Genomic DNA, 17,818 nt, shown 5'->3' with positions numbered 1-17,818 from the left:
AATATATTATGATTTCACTACTCAGTTTGTTTCCAGTGTAATGAAAATTAAACTGTGCTTAAAATTTACTGTCTGTGTTTTATTTTTCATTACTTACAGAATGACTCCTAAAAATGATTTTAGTGAATCCCCTTCACTGCAAAGGAGCTGTTCCCAAATACCTGATGTCCCACAGTCACCTTCTGTATCACTACTCGTCTACTCAGCTTCAGACGCCAGAAGAGAGTTGGATTCAGGAAACAGTTCTAATCCTTGAAAGACTGAGAATGTATATGAACATTTGTATTGCATAAAACTGAAAGATTGAAAATTTGTATAAACATTTGCATTGTATAAAACTGACATGAGTTCTTTGTTACACTGGAAATAATGGATATTCTGTGCCTTATTAAAAAACACATATATCCTGCTTTGCACTTAAAAAAATGTATGTTTTGTTGTGGGGACAGATAGCAATAATGTACTGTATTTAATCCTGTCCAGGACTAAAGGAAATTGAAGTTCTGTAGGACATGGCAATAATGTAAGAAAAAGATGAGAGACAAATATTATTCATTATATAAAGAACACTTTCTAATGAATTGCTTTAAAATAATGCTTTGAAAGCACTGTTACTTCTCAAAGTATAAAATTCCATCTGCCTCTTCAATATTTTTCAAAACTTGTTATTTTTTTTCCTCTTTTTTACTGTCTCTTAAACAACAGTATCACTTAAGTAAGTGATGCACAAATTCCTAAATACTCTAAATTATGCATCATGGTGTATCAGTTATAGCACTGGTTTATGGTAGCTTGTACACTGAATATGAAAGGGAATCTGAAACTACAGCAGTTTATTTTGTACATAAAAATGAATTTTCTAAATACGTGACTGCATAAGGTCAGTCTTTAGAGCTAGTGTTTTGTATGTATTGTACAAACTTGGGAAAGTTCCCGTGCTCCCCTTAGGGTGTTGCTGAAGCCAGCAGTCCCTGGTGATCAGCCAACAAGACAGAGTTCTGAGAAAAGCAGGTTGGACCTTTATCCATAGCATGCACTGATGTTTGGGGTAAGGTGGGTCCTGCCACAGGGATGCTACAGAAGGTGCAGCACTGTCTCAGCAAAATTCCTCTTGGAGCCTCTCCTGGCTTGGTGTTCCAGGGCATGGTGACAAAGGGGACACCTCAGACTCCTGGGCTCGGTGGGCACAGCCTGACGTGCAGGCTCGGGGCTTTTGTCCTGAGCTGCAGCAACTGCTCATTTCGTGCTGTTTCTATGTGAGTAACTTCAATTTTTAAAAAATACTATAAAGAAATACCTTGCAGATAACTGCTGCAAACAACTGGTGAATTATTAATATGCAGGCTTCTTTGACAATCTATTTACCAAGAAGACAGCCTTAGTACTTTTCCTACAAAGCCTAATTTTCTACAAAGCCTAATTTTCTATTATGCTACAACAATATATTTTCTTTAAATCAAAAAGGATTTAATACAAATAGCCTTTCTTATGCTAGGTGGTTCTCAGGAGCAAGTACTGCTGATGTGGATAACAATTTCATTGTCTGACTTCATTTGAGTCAATATTTTTTTAAGAGCCAATGGGATTTATTACTTGAGATAATTTGGAGACAGATTTTGCTGTTTTCTAAACATAAATGTCAGTGCATTTTGTAAAACTGTCCAGCATCTTGCATTTGACCACTAATAAGATTATGTCTCAATGTAATGAGACATAATATGCAGAGAATTTACTGTGAGTTGGGGCAGTTTTCATGGTGATGCATTGAACAATGAAAATTGCATGGTACAAAGGACATGTAAATGCTGGAACAACAGGAACTAGGGTTCTGATAAACCAAAGTTATTTGTTTTATCCATCATGCATTAAAAATGAAATTTCTTTATATTACAGTATCTGCATTTTAGCATTTGCAATTTATTGCCTTCAATGGGATATGCTCTTTCTTTTACAATTTTCCCATTAAAAGTACATGGAATTCTTGCTACTGAGTGGACAGTAAGAAAGATAAGAAAAACCTCCTGTGAAAAGGTGCACTAAATACCCTTCATTTTTCTAGTTCTGTTTGTAACCAGGTAACTTTATACACATGTTCAGTAGTTTTGTTATTACTGTATTTGTTAGTAATAAAATATGCTGTTGTATAGTAAGAGCTTCTGAGTGGCTATTTCTCAGTAACCTGGCATGTTTGTTGCTCTACCCACTACTGTAGTATTTTTGCACCTAAAACACAAGTTTTAGTAGGGCTGTGTGAGTTAGTAAGTATTGCAATGTTTTTATTTCTCCTGTGTGAGAAACTGAGACTGAACAATGCTGGGAATTGTTCACATGAACACAGACTTATGCAGGAGTGAGGAACTTGAACTAGTTCTTTCATCCTAATGTTTACAGCATCTTTTTTTTCATGACCTTTAAAGACCTCCTTTAGATTGTGTAGAATGTGTATTTCCAGACTGTTCATACTGCCACCTTCTTAAAATACTGATTTTTAATTATTTAGTGCTATTCCCCCTTTTTAGGAAGCTCTGGAAAAAAATGCTTTTGTAGTAACTGCTCTACAAAAGATAAAGTAATTTCGAAGTTATAGCAATACTGTGGGCTTAAAAATAGGTAAATTATCAAAGAAGTGTGAAATACAAAGCAATAATCAAAACATTGACTGGCAGTGAAACACATCAGTGGTGGATTGAGACTGCAGCACTCTGTGTGTTCCAGGGCAGCTGCACCAGAAAAAACACACTCAGAATTCCCAGGGTGATCCTTGCAGGCAAAGAGGCTGTAACCTCTCTGGGTGCTTTAACCACCAAGTACCCAAGCAGTGAATGGGAAGCTAAAGTGCTGTTTGGATGCTCACAGCAGTGATGAGGAGAAGGAAACTGAGAGAAAACGGGCACAGAGATGAATCAGGGCCTGGAAGACTGACTGCATTATGGGAAGGGGCAGTGCACAATCTCCTAAGCAGCTTCTCTAACAAAAGGTATTTATTTATTTGCTTTCCTCTTGTTATCTGAATGAAGTTAAACCATTCATGTTCAAAGGGTGTTTGTGAACCTGTGAGAATAACTTCTCCCTGGGAAGAAGGGAACTGATCTCCATTAGCTGAAGTTGTTTAATGGAGGCTGGCAATCTTCTGGAAGATGTACTGTAAATCCAGCTATTTACAGTGATACAGCCATTTTTTTAGTCTTGTTTGCTGCCACTGTTTACAAGAAGCTAGACTATAGGATACTGACAGCTTCTCCAAACCTGGAATTGTGTGTGCCAAATAGTTTTCTCTGAATGAAGATGTCATAAATCAGTTCAAATTATGCATTGCACTGAGTTTTCAGGTTGCATAGAAAATCTTGTAAAGGACAAGATAAATTTAGCATATCAAATAATATTTGATTTGTGAAATAAACAGCACCTGAAATTTCCAATATGGTACTTTTATGGTACATGTTGTTTATACTGTATCTTACTGCTCTACTTTGCTAAATGTATTTAGTGAAAACCAGGGTAGACTTTACCTAGAGTGTAAATCTATGCACATAGTTGAAAAAAGTCTAATTTTGAAAATATAAATAATGTTTGTAATATTTAAAATGTGCTATTACCAGAGAAGAAAAAAAAAATACAAAACCAACCTACAGTATTTAAAACATGTTTAAATCCTTCTGGTTTTTTAAAGTAAAAACCCCAGCAATTCAGTGATGGAGCACTAACAAGCTGAAGTATCACACTATTTTCTTTGACAACTGTTCAGCTGATTTACAGAGAACTGAAGCTCCTTTTTCCTTACAGGATACAGAATATATCTGGTTTAAACCGTCAAATCCAGTTGAAATTCAGAAGCAAAATAGAAAAAAAATTAGTATGAAAAGCTGAACTTCTTTAATAAAAATAAGTTTAGCTTTCTGCAAAACACTGAAAAATGCAGTAGCTGAAGAGGATGAGGACTCCTGTTTTGCTGTGGAGTTTGACCACCCAGTCTCAACGTGCTGCTTCAGATGGCTGCACATCACAGGACAGATTCTGATCCTTCCCTTCACACTGGCCGCTTGTTGGATCAGTCTTTGAAGGCCTCTGGCTGCATTCACTGGTAAAGCTCACTGCCAGTATTAACCAGTGGTATTTGCAGTAATTGAGATGGCTGGCACCAAAGGTATTTCAGAGCCTCATGGGTATAGATGTTATTTCCTGCACGTTACCTTTTTTTTGCACTTATTCTTTCACACCTTTACACTTATCATACTTGTATTTTTTAATGGACTGGAGTTTAATTAAAGCAACTTATACCACTCATTCATGAGCTTTCTGCTTTAGATACCTAGAAGTGGAGCTCAGAATGTATTTCTGATGTATGTCTATTAAATCTGCTTCTGTTTATTAACTGGATTTTAGTTCCTATTAAAAAGCACTTGAGATTAAAAGTATAATTACTCTTAAGACTGCAAAAAAAAAAATTTAAATTATAATTAAAAGCATGCCAGTACATTTATATCCAAGCTCTTTGTTAATGTTTATTTCAAACTTTGATCAATGAAACAAAATGTAAAATAAAAGTTTGCTTTCTTTCAGGTTTTACTAGTCAAAATGAAGTAATGGCCAATGAGCTCTTTAAACAAATAATGATCTACCTTCATTAAATGAGTCAGAGCTGGTTTCTTAGCCCAGACAGGAGCTGGAGAGGGGAGTAGTTCCTGCTGTTTGGAAGTGTCCTGGATTGAAGCACTTCTTGTGGAAAAGCAGTGCTAAACAGGGACTCAGTACTGGGTGGAAGTGATGTGAAGGGACATTGACTCCCTCCCAGACACTCAGGTACAGCAGGACAGTCATGAGAGAACATCAGGTATTTTAAGGGCAAAGGTATTTTAGGACTCATTTTTGCCATACAAGGTGAAGAGAAACAGCAAGAAGACGTTTTGTTGCCATTTAATAGGTTTGTCAAAGAGGTGAGGGGGGGATGGTTAGACATGGCCACCAAAGGGATCTTAACAGGATAAAGGATGTGTATGAAGGACTAAGAAGAGAATGTGTGTCCCAGTTTATCTTCCTGATGTTCTACCTTACCACATGAAACTGGATCACAAGAAATTAATAGTAAATTATTTATTAGTTAACAGCTTAAGCTATCTGGGAAGCATTCCCTCCAGACCCAAATCTAGTAGGATCATGCCTTCTATCCAGGAGTGCAGGTAAGTCTTGAATGACCAAGATGGAGGCTTTGAGGAAGCTGAAGCAGTTGAGCACTGGGTTTGAGTCCCTGGTGTTGCCCACTGGACACAGTCTTATCTGAGACTTGCTCTCCTCCTTCCAGATTCCTACAGACATGGTTGTGATCCAGACTTCCAAGTCAAGAACAAGAGGAGGCACTGCAGGGATAAATGATCTAGACACGTGAAACTGTGAAATGTGGAGGTGTGGCACTGATAGGTGTGATGTGCCAGTGGGTGGATGAGATGCAAATGTTTTGGGCTGGCTGAAGTCAGGGCTCACCATGCAAATTAATTTATTTTTCCTAAAATTATTCTTTAAAATTTTCTTAAAATTTTAGTAGGCGAGATTATCCTGAGAAAGACACCTAAAGATGCTATTAGCTGTGATGATGTTCTCTATGGGGAGTAATGGACAGTCACCAAACCAGAAGGAAATACCAAGAAAGCACACATGCATCCACATACACAGACACACACATACAAAAGGAAAAAAAAAAAAAAAAAAAAAAAAGGAGTAATTTGCCTTTTAAATTAATATTACTTCAACAGCTTTTTAGGGCACACATCCTGAAAGTTTTTCTATTTAACAATGGGGAATTATGAACTCATAAATAAGATCTATAATCAACCAGGAGGTGCTGTAATTACAGCAAAGTTACAAGGATAGAAGCAAGTTATGCCTCACAAAAGCATAGTTAGATGAGCATCTGCTGTAAAAATATAACTTAAAGAAGGGCTCAAAATTACCATTTTCTTCACAGGAGCCTGGCAGGTCTTTTGCTGTTCTGGCCAAACACAATTTCATCTCCTCATGAGCCAGGGATTCAGGTGCTTGATCCTTTCCAATGCCTTTGTCCCAGCCATTTGTTGATGCAAGTCAAATATTATTCCTATATTAGCACACAAAACAACTTCAATGCAAGGGTTTACCTGTTTCAGTATCCTCAGGGCTGAAGGATGACCCTGCTGAGCCTCTTGTGGTGAACCTCGCTGTGCCTGACCCAGCAGCCCCTGTCCCTGCATTGCCCTTTCAGTGGCAGTGGGTCACGTGTGAGCAGATGCTGGGGGTGGTGCCCAGAAGCTCCACAGTCCTGCTTGCCTCAAGCCACGGCACTTTTTCACTGAGGTCAGTGTGGGCATGGGGAGCCAGGTGACAGGAATGCCACAGGCTTCAAGCTCCACCACTATATCCAAGAAGCAGAGCTGCAGTGATCAAGTGTGTTCCCATCTGCCATTGCTGTTTGGCTCTGCCCATCTGTCTCTCTTCTGAGTTTTGTGCAAATGGGCCAAGTAGTTTGTTTCTTTGACCAAATCATTCATATATAGGCTTCTGTGCATTTTGTGTGTGTCTGTTATGGTGGCTATAGACCTCTGGTTGCTGTAAGCCACCTTGAAGGGCTGCAGAGCCCTGCCTCAGCCCTGCTTATAGCTTGCTTATCCTGAGGAACTCCTTTTCAAAGGGCTTACTGGACACAAATAAAATAAAACAAAACCTTTAAAGTTCAAGTCCATTCCTTTAATCTCAGGATTATCACTAATTTGATCTGCTACCTTCCAAAACTGGAAGGACAGACTTCTGGCAGTGTATTTGATGAATGGTGTAGAAGATTGTGCCCTTCATTTGAAGAAGCCTTCCTGTCTGACTGGAGCACTGTATTTCACATCCTAATAACCATTTATTAGCACAGGATTTAAGGAAAGTTAGCTTTTCAGTTCTGTGTAAGCCTTTCTATTCATTGTGGTTTCATGAGGTAGCCAAGTGATTTCTCTACCACTGACTGATTCCCAGCTGCTCTAATGAGCAAATGCTCCTCCTGAGACTCAGCTCTCCCCTTGCACGTGATGAGTCACTGGACACCCAGTGAATTTAATTTTAAACTGGACTGAAATAATTTTACCATTCTGCAAGTCCTTAAACAACCCAATCTAAGTGGGTCTGCTTCAACCAGATGTGCTCCTGATGCCCCAGCAGACCCAAATGTTTCCGTGACTGCAGCTGGGATTGCGCCAGCTGCTCTTGGGAGCAGACTTGCAGAGGCACAGACCAGACCCCTTCAGGGTCTGAAATCCGCAACCAGCAGTTAATGGAAACAGTCTGGGCTTTTCATCATAAAGTTTGCACTATGGAAACATCTGGATGTCCTGATTTATCCTTTATCCTTTATCAGTTCTCCCAAAGTTTATCTCTCTCTGACTGTTTGTGAATAGTGTTTGGTTTAAAATATTCAATGCATCCATTATTACTGTAGTAACACAGCTTTAAGCAAATGCAACTATAAATCAACTGATGACTTGGACAGAAAAAGCCAGATTTGCCTGGAACCCCAGCAGGCAATAGAAGGAACTGTTTCCTTAAGTTTTCACTGGTATCTGACCTATGTCCTGGTCTTGACTTGTCAATGTTAAATATTTCCCTCCATAGAAAACATAATTAATATGAATAAAAAAGGTGTTGATTCTCTCATGTTTTCTATTGTGTAAAAATACATTTCCTATAGTAACATTAAGAACTGCCATGTGCTTATTCAGAAATAAATAATTAACATTTACCATCAGGATTTTTTTTCTCACACTCAAAATATGCTGTCCTCATGTATGTGAGCACAGGAATTCTCTTCTGCAGATAAGCCTCTGAAGGGTGAGCACATGCCCCAAATCAGCTTTTAAGATTCAAATGTTAATATATGTACCTGCAAAGCACTGCTGGGGCTATAATGCTTTCATTATTTTATGCAGAAGCTACTGGAAGTTTTTTTAAAATAGGTCTATCTGTGCTAGTAAAGTAATAAAATAGAGGGAGAGATGTTTCGGATTTTAAAAAAAAATCTTACTCATGCTATATCAATCATATATTTAAATTAAGAGGTGTTAGAAGGGACTAAGACTACAATCCCATTGATTTTTATGCAGTTCCAAAGGCTTTTTTGGTGGAAGAAGTTGGAATCCATTTCTTAAATCTGTAATAAATTACCCGAGAGCTCTTACTTTGGTTTTCTTCCACAGCAGTACAGACAGCTCTTTGTCTCCTTGATCAGACAGGCAGCCTGCAAAGTGCCATTTGAAAAATTCAGCAGTTTCCCCTGATCTCAGCCTTTTACACCAACTCACAGCTCACCCTAAAATGTCAGTAATAAAGTGAACAAGATCTAAAATGAACTCCACAGTTAAAAGCACCAAGGACAGGTTGGCAAGGATGCTGAGTGTTGTGATGCTGAGCACTGCAGTGCTAACCTCAAGTGCTCTGCTGTTACCCAGGCTAAAACAACACTCTCCCCAGAGTGATGCAGAGATCAGGCTGCCAGCCAAAGTCAAAATCCCCAGACATCCTCAGAACAGGGAAATGAGAGTTAAAGGCAGATGAAAAGTCCCAGTCTTGGCACTTACCTTACTGGGCTCTTTTGTCTCAGGATCCTCAGCCTTGAACTTTCTGTAATGTTTAGACACCTAAGTCTGGTGCTCCTGGTTCCCTGCAGCTATTTCACACTGTAAAGACTGAGGACTGAATAACAATTGAATTGAATCACAAATACTCACAGGTTGAATTCAAACCAGTGTGCTAACAAACAGGATTCATAAACTGAAATAGCTTGGCCAGGAAAAGCAAAGACACCCAGGGACCCCATGGGCAGTCCCTTGAATTTGAATATGTTACAGCTGAGGTGAATGGAAACACATGTGTGTAAGGGAACATCCTCCTCTCCAGACTTGTGTGTCTGGATTTTTGGGATGCTGAGAGGCTGTGTGAGGGGGAAAGCAGCTCAAGCTGTAGCAGAGACACTGCACTCATGGCATCAGCCTCATCTGTGAGCATCTGTGGTGCAAGATGCATCGACTGTGCCACATTGACCTTGTGTGAGCCTGCCTAGGCTGTGCAGGAGCAGACTGGGAGATTTTAGTGGCATTAATAACAACTCATAATATGTGCTGATATGTTTGTGGGGCCACATATAAAAGATAAAGCCTATATCATATGGCAGGATGGATAAAATGAAAGAATCACTAGTTGATGTAATATGGATCATGGTCAGAGGATGCCCAGGCAAGTTTATTATCACTCCTTTGAGCTGCAAAGTATTTAAGGCAAAGTAGATCTGTAGTTCTGATTCAACCTGAGTATAGCACCAGCATTTGGCAGTGGTTGGTGCCCTCAGAAGTATTTAAATCTATCAGAAGACCACAAAACATAAGCCTAACAGATGGCAAGGCTTGCTTGGGCTCAAGAAGGCTAAGGAGGATGTTGACATTTCTGTTTTCCAGATGGAAATGCACACTGCAAGTCAAACGAGGGCTAGGAGCTGCACAATGCACTCACCAGAGCTCAAAGCAGATGTCCCACTGCTGTTTGCTAAGACCTTCTCTCACAGTGCTCCTGAGTTTGCTTCCTCTGGCAAAGCCATTTGGATTTTCAAAGCTTCAAATCCACACTCAAACATACGGTGAGCAAACCCAGGTGGGGAAATAATTATGAACGTCCATGCAAATTTTATTCTCTAAAACCCTGAGTGATCGCCTTAGGAAGGCATGCAGTGCTGCTGCACTGTGTACTTCAGCTGCTGCACTTTGCCTGAAGAAATTAATTCTGTAATGCAGAAGTTTGGCACCCTGTGAAGCGACACACCTTAGCAACAGCCTGTGTTGATGCTGAGGATCCCCAGCCCTTGGTGAGGACGCTTGTGTGAACATGCAGGTGACAGAGAAATCAAACATCACCGCCCTCACAGCGCTGCCACCAGCCCCGAGGCTGCAGGGTTTGCTGACAGCGCTGAGCAATTGCTCAGTGCAGCCTCTGCCTCTGTGTGTTTGTGGATGCTGACTGAGGCTGTCACCAAAGCAATTGTTACAATTAAGGATTTACATAATTCCATAAAATTTCCCAGCTGGTTTAGGGAACCATTATTATTTACCAGCTGTTTTTTGTAGTTGACAGGGTGGAATGCTGCCCTTCTTCACAAGGTAGGAGCCCTCACCTCAGCAATGTGGCTGACGCCAGTCCCAGCTCTCAGGACAGCGTGTGACGGGGTTGATGGCAGCAGTGTGACTGACCTGTGGGGTACCTCTCTGCTATTCACTGCTACTGTTCCACAGGCGCAGACTTGGAAAGGGGAGAAAGGCAGAAGTGGTTTTAAGTGCAGAGCCACATTAAGGGGTTCAGTCCACACAAAAATGTGGTTCCATGCAGCCTGTTTGAATGACTCAACTTGTAGCATTCTTTCCTGCAGGAGAAATGTGTGGTTTTGTTAAATACTTCAGGAAAAAAAAGTGTTGAAGCTTATCTCCCCCTTCTGGAAACTCTACCTCTACAAATACCACGAAGTTTGCAGTACACAGGACCTACCTCTCAAACATTTGTTATCTCTATTTTGAATTCTTGAGGACATATCATATCCTTTATTTTACACTGCTTTCAATTCTAGAATGATGAAAAGCAAAGTATGATTTCGAATGAAAGCAGTATGGGATGGTTTACACTGGGTAGCCAAAAACTTTCCTTTTGTTACTAAATTGCCAATATTCAGTCTGGCAATACCAGGTTTTTCGAAAAAAGGTTTTTTGAAAAAGTCCAAAATCCTCTATTGTTCAGGAGGATTTTGCGTCCTTATCTTGAATTCTGTTAAAGTGAAACCTGTGGCTGATGCCCAGCTGGTACTTGGTCACATTTTCCCCTCGCGGTGCATCAGGATCCCGCTGTGGCGTTAGGCGGTTTCTTGCAGACACAGCTCCTTCGTCGGAAAGGAGCTACCGGGCGCCGAGCAAACACCTGAAGGCGTGGAAGGGAACTGCCTGGGGCTCCGGGAGCGCCGAGAGGAGAGCCGGGGGGGGCTCCGGGAGCGCCGAGAGGAGAGCCAGGGGGGCTCCGGGAGCGCCGAGAGGAGAGCCGGGGGAGGCTCCGGGAGCGCCGAGAGGAGAGCCGGGGGGGCTCCGGGAGCGCCGAGAGGAGAGCCGGGAGGGGCTCCGCGAGCGCCGGGCACGGCCCCGCAGCGCTGCCGCCGCCCGGCTCGGCTCGGCTCGGCGCGGCTCGGCCGGGGGCTCCGGCACGGCTCGGGGAAAGCTCGGCGGGGCCGGCCCGAGGGGGCGGGAGCCCCCGGCCCGTGCCAATGGCTGCGGGGGGGTGGCTCTGCCCGGCCGTCTCGCTCGGTTACAGGATGGAAATTCCCGGCCTCCCCGGGGAGGGAGCTCGGGCTGCGCGCTCTGAAAGGCTCATTTATCGCCGCGCTGCCGCCCCGAGCGGGACCCGCGCCCCGCTGCAGCCGGCCCGGCGCATCCCCGCCCCGCACGATGCCCCGCGGCCCGGCCGCCGCCGCCGCCCCGCTGCTGCTGCTGCTGGCGCTGCTGCTGGCGGCGGCCCCGCCGCACGGCGGCTCCGAGAGCCCCAAGGGGAAGCAGAAGGCGCTGCGCCAGCGGGAGGTGGTGGACGTGGTGAGAGCGGGGGGCCGGGGGCCGGGAGCGGGGCGGGCGGAGGAGCTGGGGGAGCCGTGCGGGAGGGGGGTGGCTGGAGGAGCCACGCAGCCGCTTTGTTATTGCAAAGATACGAAGAAAGCGATAGATCAGAGGCTTTCGAAAAACCTGGCGGCCGCTCCAGGCAGGGCAGCGCCGGTCCCGCGGCGCTGGGCATCTCTCGGTTCAGTTAATTAAGCCCTTGTTGAGCTGAATCAGGAAAATGCGGAGAAGGCGCCGGACGGGCTTTGGCGCAAACCGCGGGGTTTCGGCGGCCCGGTGTGGGTTTGAGCGCTCTCCCACCGGGCCGGGTCCGGGATGGCGGCTGGAGCCGGCGGAGCCCGCACTCCCCGCCGTGCCCGGTGTGGGTTTGAGCGCTCTCCCACCGGGCCGGGTCCGGGATGGCGGCTGGAGCCGGCGGAGCCCGCACTCCCCGCCGTGCCCGGTGCCGGGGGCTGGGTCTGCGCTCAGCGCTCCGCAGGGACAACGCCGGAATCGGACAGCCCTTCCAACAGAAGTAGTAAATGCTGCTTAGTTCCTTCCAACATAAGCAGTTAGCTGCTGTTTAGCTCCTAAAATGCTAGTGGATAAATAGTGATGAACAAAACTATCTGCATGCTCTGAAAACTGCCTGCATGCCCACCGAACACACCTTTCCTTGGAGCTGCACGAATTCATTATTTCCTTTGGCGGCAGGGACTGCACACCATTGTTTGCAATTCCATTGCTACCAGAAACCTGAATGCATTGGGACTATCCCATCTCAGGGACAGATGACAGGAGGGAAGTTTTCCAGTCCTTGGAATGTAGAAAGCAGATGTGAAGGTATTTCTGTGAGTTGCTGGACTGCTGTTCACTTTCTATAGAACATCAATGGTATGACCATTCCTTCCATGATCTCCAGAGAGATCCCCTGAGGTGATGTGCTGGAAGCACCACTGCTGGCAAAGCTCCTTCCCTTCCACACTACTTCATTGCCTCTTCACTTCTATTGTGGAAATTGAATTGCATTGAGAATAAGGAGTCTGTGCACATGGATGAGCTAACACCGTTGAGAATAAGGAGTCTGTGCACATTTTCTGAGCAGTGTTTCAGGGTCCCTCATTCCTTTGAAATTGCTCAGTGCTTTTTGGGTGCAGCAGAGCGAGCAGCCAAGTGTGGGTACATCAATGGCAGCTGACTCATGCACAGCCCAGCTGGACAGACTGCTGCAGCAGAAGCCCTGCCAGGCCAGAGTGGAGGCAGGACCGAGGGGGGATGCTGCCTTCAGTGGATGTTTAAAGTATGCTTTATGCATTTCCAGCTTAAGAAAACATGGAAAAGACTTGACTTGGCAAGACAGACAATTTTAGTTGGAGTGGAGCCCAAAGCCCAGGTGATTCTTGTGCTCCCGTTTGTTTTTTGGTATGTGCCCTGTCTGGCTGTGGGTGGCAGCTCCTGTGTGAGGGCAGGCCAGCCCCTCTTGGTGGCTCTGGGGGTGGGGACAACAGGCCAGAGATTTGGCCTGACCCAGCTCTTGCCTATTTCCACATGCAGGATTTCTGTGGTGAGTAACCACATGCGGAAGCCAGAGCCAGTCACTGTTACAAACAGAGTCCAGTGGGAAAGCATCAGCAAAACCAGATAGCTGTTGCTGTGTGAAATAGAAATCTCCTTGCATTGTTCTCCTGGGTTGGTGTGTGCTTTGCCAACCAGGCTTCTCTCAGCTAACTTTTCTAAAACATGGCTTTCTTAATGAAAATATTCCAAAATTTCCACTGGCTTTAGCCAGCAGAGTTTTCTTTGGTGAAGGTACTAAGGGAAAGCTAGCAACCATTAGTCAAACCCTCATCTGACTTCTTACTAGACCTCTCCATGTAGTCACTGATTTTTTTTTTGGTGTGGCTCCAGCCAAGCCTGTGATGGCTCTGCTGGTTTTTGCACCAGAGCCTGTGAAAAGGCACAGCCTCAGTGAAGAAAATTCACCAGTTTGACAAAGGAAAGAGGGTGGGGGCTGTAGTTCACGGCTCCTGCAGTGCAGACAGGGGCATGGCTGGCATGAGGGGGAATAGCTGCAGCACTGTTTCTTTTTGAAACAGGTGGGGATTAGGTGGTTTAAACTAGATGAAGACAAATAAATGTGAGAAAGTGGAAGAGCAGAATACAGCTATCTGTGAGGATTTGGGATGAAGACTGCAGGAAGCAGTCAGTCACCAGATAGGACAGAGCACATGAAGTAAAAGCCATGGCCAGCCCCTGCCGGTTCCTGCTCAGCATTCCCATGCCCAGTGCTCCTCCCACATCCCAGCACTCAGGCTGCTGGGGAAAGGAGCTCTGGGCTTCACAAACCTACTCTCCAATGTGGGCAAAAGGTGTGAAGGCAAGGTGTGTTAACATGGAGTTTGGGAGGGCAGCATTTGCCCTTTCCTAATACTGTGATGTTAGGAAGGATGTGAGTGTGCCCTCCTCCCATGTCTGCCTTCCCACTGTTACAGACCAGCTTCCTGAGTTCAGCTTTATTCCAGGGTGCAGCTTCCCACATCCATATCACCATCCATTTGTGTGCCTGTTGGAGACTGAATTGTGGGGCTTCATTATCACAATGTGGTTGTCACCTCCTCACCAGAGGAGCAGTGACAGAAGAAAAATGGCATTAACCTTTGTGCTCCATGAAATGGAAAATTTTCTTTGAAAAAAAAGAAAAGAAAAATAATACTCAACACGTATTAGCACAGACAGTTATACAAGTAATGGTGGGTTAAGAAGAAGTAACTATTAACATGTGACTTCTTTTTTTGTTTCTGTATTGAAATGTTTTGACTCTTGTGAACTTTTCCAACAGGTGTTAATTCTTGGACTAGGTAAATTTTTAATGCTAGGATTTATGCATCTTTTCATTAAAAAAAAGGCATCTTATTTTACAGCAAATTCTACTGGCACTGCTTATCTTTGAAAATTTATTCTTCCTTTGTTTTTTCCTTCTTGTGGAACCATTTTTTGGGAGATGCAGAAATAGCCCCTTGTGGCACAGCAGGGTTTTGTTGTTATTCACTTGCGTTTGACTTGGTTAGCCTCGGAGTTGAGGGATGGAAGCAGCGAGATCTGTTCTCTCTTCCAGTATAATGGCATGTGCTTGCAAGGCCCCAGCGGCGTTCCCGGACGGGATGGAAACCCAGGAGCCAACGGGATCCCTGGGACACCTGGGATCCCGGGCCGGGACGGGCTGAAGGGGGAGAAGGGCGAGTGCATGCGCGAGAGCGTCGAGGAGTCCTGGACCCCCAACTTCAAGCAGTGCTCGTGGAGCGCGCTCAACTACGGCATCGACCTGGGCAAGATCGCGGTAAGCTGGCTCTGCGCTGGGGCTGCGCCGGCCACCGCGGCTCCAGGGCTGCCTCGGGCACCACCGGCCGCGCAGAGTTCCTGCTGGGGCCTTCTTCTGCACGCAGGGGTGAACTTCTCAAAGGCTCAGCTCCTTCGGATTGCTCTCAGCTGTGTTTCAGCTACGTGCCTGGAATAGGGTTTCGGAAGAATTTTGTAGCTGGTGTAAGAGTATGTTCAGTAGACCAGATCTGTAACTGTAAAGCTGAAAGTCCCAGTACCAAAAAAGTACCACTAGCTTGCCCAAAACAGGGCAAGGTTTTCACCATTTTAATCCCAAAAAGGGATGAACATTTTTAATCTGTTAATTATACCCATCTTTATAAATCCTGCTTCATGGTGGTTATTCACTGAAACTCAGCTGCAGGACGCCTCTGCAAAGGATCAGCATTGCTCAGGAGCAGAGTTGCCAGTGTCACCTGGACTGACACAAACAGTCTGTCCTCCACTGCAGCCCTGGGTGTAAAACTTTTAGAAAAAATCCCTGGTCAATCCCAACTATGAAGCAAAGCCCAGAGTGATTACAGCAGTTTAACTGCTGTGCTGTGGCTAGAGGGAGAATAGACTTTTTCAGTAGAATTTTCTTACTGCCTGCTTTGTACTTGCAGAACCATCCCTAGCTTTTTTCTTTTTCTCTTTTGGGTCTTTTTTGGGGGTCTTTTTTTTTGGTCTATTTTGGTTATTTTTCTTTTTTTTGTCTTTCTTTTAATCTTTTTTTTTTTTGTCTTTTTTTTTCTTTTTTTGTCTTTTTTTCCCCCCTATGAAATCCAGCATTTTGAAGACAGGTTAACAACCACTTAAAAACCTGAAAGTATTTATTTTTCAGTTGTGGAGCTTTTATTGGGTATAAACTGCTCAGAAGCCTTGTGATAATCTTTAAGTCCAGGATTTCTGTTAGCAGAGACAGAAACTGTGCTGTCTTGTCATGCAAGGACTTGGGGGTTGGACTAGATGATCTTCAGAGGTCCCTTCCAATCCTTATGATTGCGTGATCCTGTGGCTTGAGTGCAGCTTTCAGAGAGCTTATATCCCTTTACATAAATCCCAGAAGGTAACTAGGCTAGCAACTTAACAGCAGCTGTTACCTAAATAAAGTTAAGAATTTCCATAGTCCGTTTCTCCTTTACCATCTATGGGGTGCTGTTCTGATTTGCATCTTTGCACTGCAAGGCATCTCCCGGGCTGCAATTTTAATTTTTTTCCCAGAGGAGCCTAAAGAGAATAGCCAAAACATTTTGAAATTAACATATTCCTAAATCAGCGTCCTAAATATGAATATATAGAAAATAAATGGGCTCAATGTCTCCTGTCAGGAATGCACGTTCACCAAGATGCGCTCCAACAGCGCGCTCCGCGTGCTCTTCAGCGGCTCGCTGCGGCTCAAGTGCAGGAGCGCCTGCTGCCAGCGCTGGTACTTCACCTTCAACGGGGCAGAGTGTGCTGGCCCACTGCCCATTGAAGCCATCATATACTTGGATCAAGGAAGCCCAGAGCTGAATTCTACTATTAACATACACAGGACTTCCTCAGGTATGTGTGCCGGGAGAGCAGAGATGGAGCAGAAGGCAGCAGCGGTTGCCAAAAGCAGAGAGTGGCCAACTCACACTTGTTGCTCTTGCTCTGCTGTCTCAGAGCTGGTCACTGATAAGTAACAGTGTTATAATTATTTACTAGGCGGTACTTTCTAGCTGTGGTACTTTTCATGGTACTTATGTCCGGAGATGTAGAAATGGAAGAGATTTCTGTCCAGGCAGGTCTACTGATCTCTGCCACAACATGACTACAGAGACATTCTGTGCTGTATTAACCTTATGGAGGAACAGCCTTACTGCCAAGCAGTGTCATCCTGGCTTGAAATACTGCTATTTGCACATTATCTGTGCAAAAATGAGACTTTTCTACTCTGATTTCAGGTGGGGCGCAAAAGTACCTCCAAAGTGAAATATCTGGGAGCAATTATTCATTTGCTTAGCAGAGGCAAATTAGTGAATTCATTCAGCATAAAAGGATGTGATACTACGAAAAAGGAACGTAAAGTCTGTGTCCTTCCTCCATTTTCCTCCCTGTACTGCATGACTACATGAAATCTAATGCCTAGAGCTGTTATAGGATGTTTTCAGCATAGGGGTAGAGCTGACTCGTCTTCATTACCCCACCTCCATCTAGTGGTGCTGCTGGGGTATCAGAAGTGCAACTTCATGCAGAAGCAGAGACTGAAGTGTGGAAAGCTTACAGGGTGGCAATCACCTTTACAAAGCTGAGCTGTAAACCAGGCATGGCTGTGCCCCCACCCCCTCCCATCACTGTTAGAAAGATGTCTGGAAGCCATATTCCAGCTCCCAGTGTGTAAATCTGGGTATTTAAAGCAGCAGCTGTACCTCTCATTTAGCCATCCTGGTGATGGTGATCTGTTTCAGGTACTGCAATGAGTGTTAAACAGCAGCACAGACAGAGGCACTGCATGCCTGTAACTGATGATGCCACAACTCTACATAATAGTCTTTATTTCTGAAATTGTTTTAAAATTCTAAAAACTTTTTACATTTAACTAAGTAGCAAAAGCTTGCAACAAGCTGCTGTTCTTAAGCACTTGAGTGAGCCCACCTTCAGTTGTGAAATACAAAGGGATTGTGCCTGCTGAGGTAACCTGATTTTTGTCTTTAACCAGTGGAAGGTCTGTGTGAAGGGATCAATGCTGGCTTGGTGGATATTGCCATCTGGGTTGGGACGTGCTCAGATTATCCACGGGGAGATGCTTCTACTGGATGGAATTCAGTCTCCCGAATCATCATTGAAGAACTGCCAAAATAACTTCCCTCCCTTTTTAT

The 17,818-nt window shown here is 44.3% G+C and overlaps 2 protein-coding genes across 2 annotated transcripts in view; both read left to right on the top strand.

The window, feature by feature from the left end:
- Positions 1-2,081, top strand: part of FZD6 (frizzled class receptor 6) — a 28,101-nt gene extending 26,020 nt beyond the window's left edge. Inside the window, exon 7 of the mRNA XM_084214592.1 lies at positions 100-2,081. Coding sequence (XP_084070718.1) covers positions 100-256 — 157 coding nt within the window. The 3' untranslated portion in view covers positions 257-2,081. The remainder of the gene's footprint in view (positions 1-99) is intronic.
- A 9,260-nt stretch (positions 2,082-11,341) lies between these two features.
- On the top strand, positions 11,342-17,804 carry CTHRC1 (collagen triple helix repeat containing 1; the record flags this gene model as incomplete). The annotated part of the gene is given in 5 exon segments (XM_084202825.1): positions 11,342-11,454; positions 11,456-11,615; positions 14,731-14,952; positions 16,304-16,520; positions 17,659-17,804. Coding segments are annotated over 5 exon segments (855 nt in total). The 3' UTR covers positions 17,802-17,804.
- Positions 17,805-17,818: the final 14 nt, after the last annotated feature.

This window comes from Fringilla coelebs, assembly GCF_963513975.1.
Source record: "Fringilla coelebs genome assembly, chromosome: 1".
Classification (NCBI taxonomy): domain Eukaryota; kingdom Metazoa; phylum Chordata; class Aves; order Passeriformes; family Fringillidae; genus Fringilla; species Fringilla coelebs.
The sequence above is the reverse complement of the archived record's forward strand: the minus strand, read 5'-3'. Positions and strand labels throughout refer to the sequence as shown.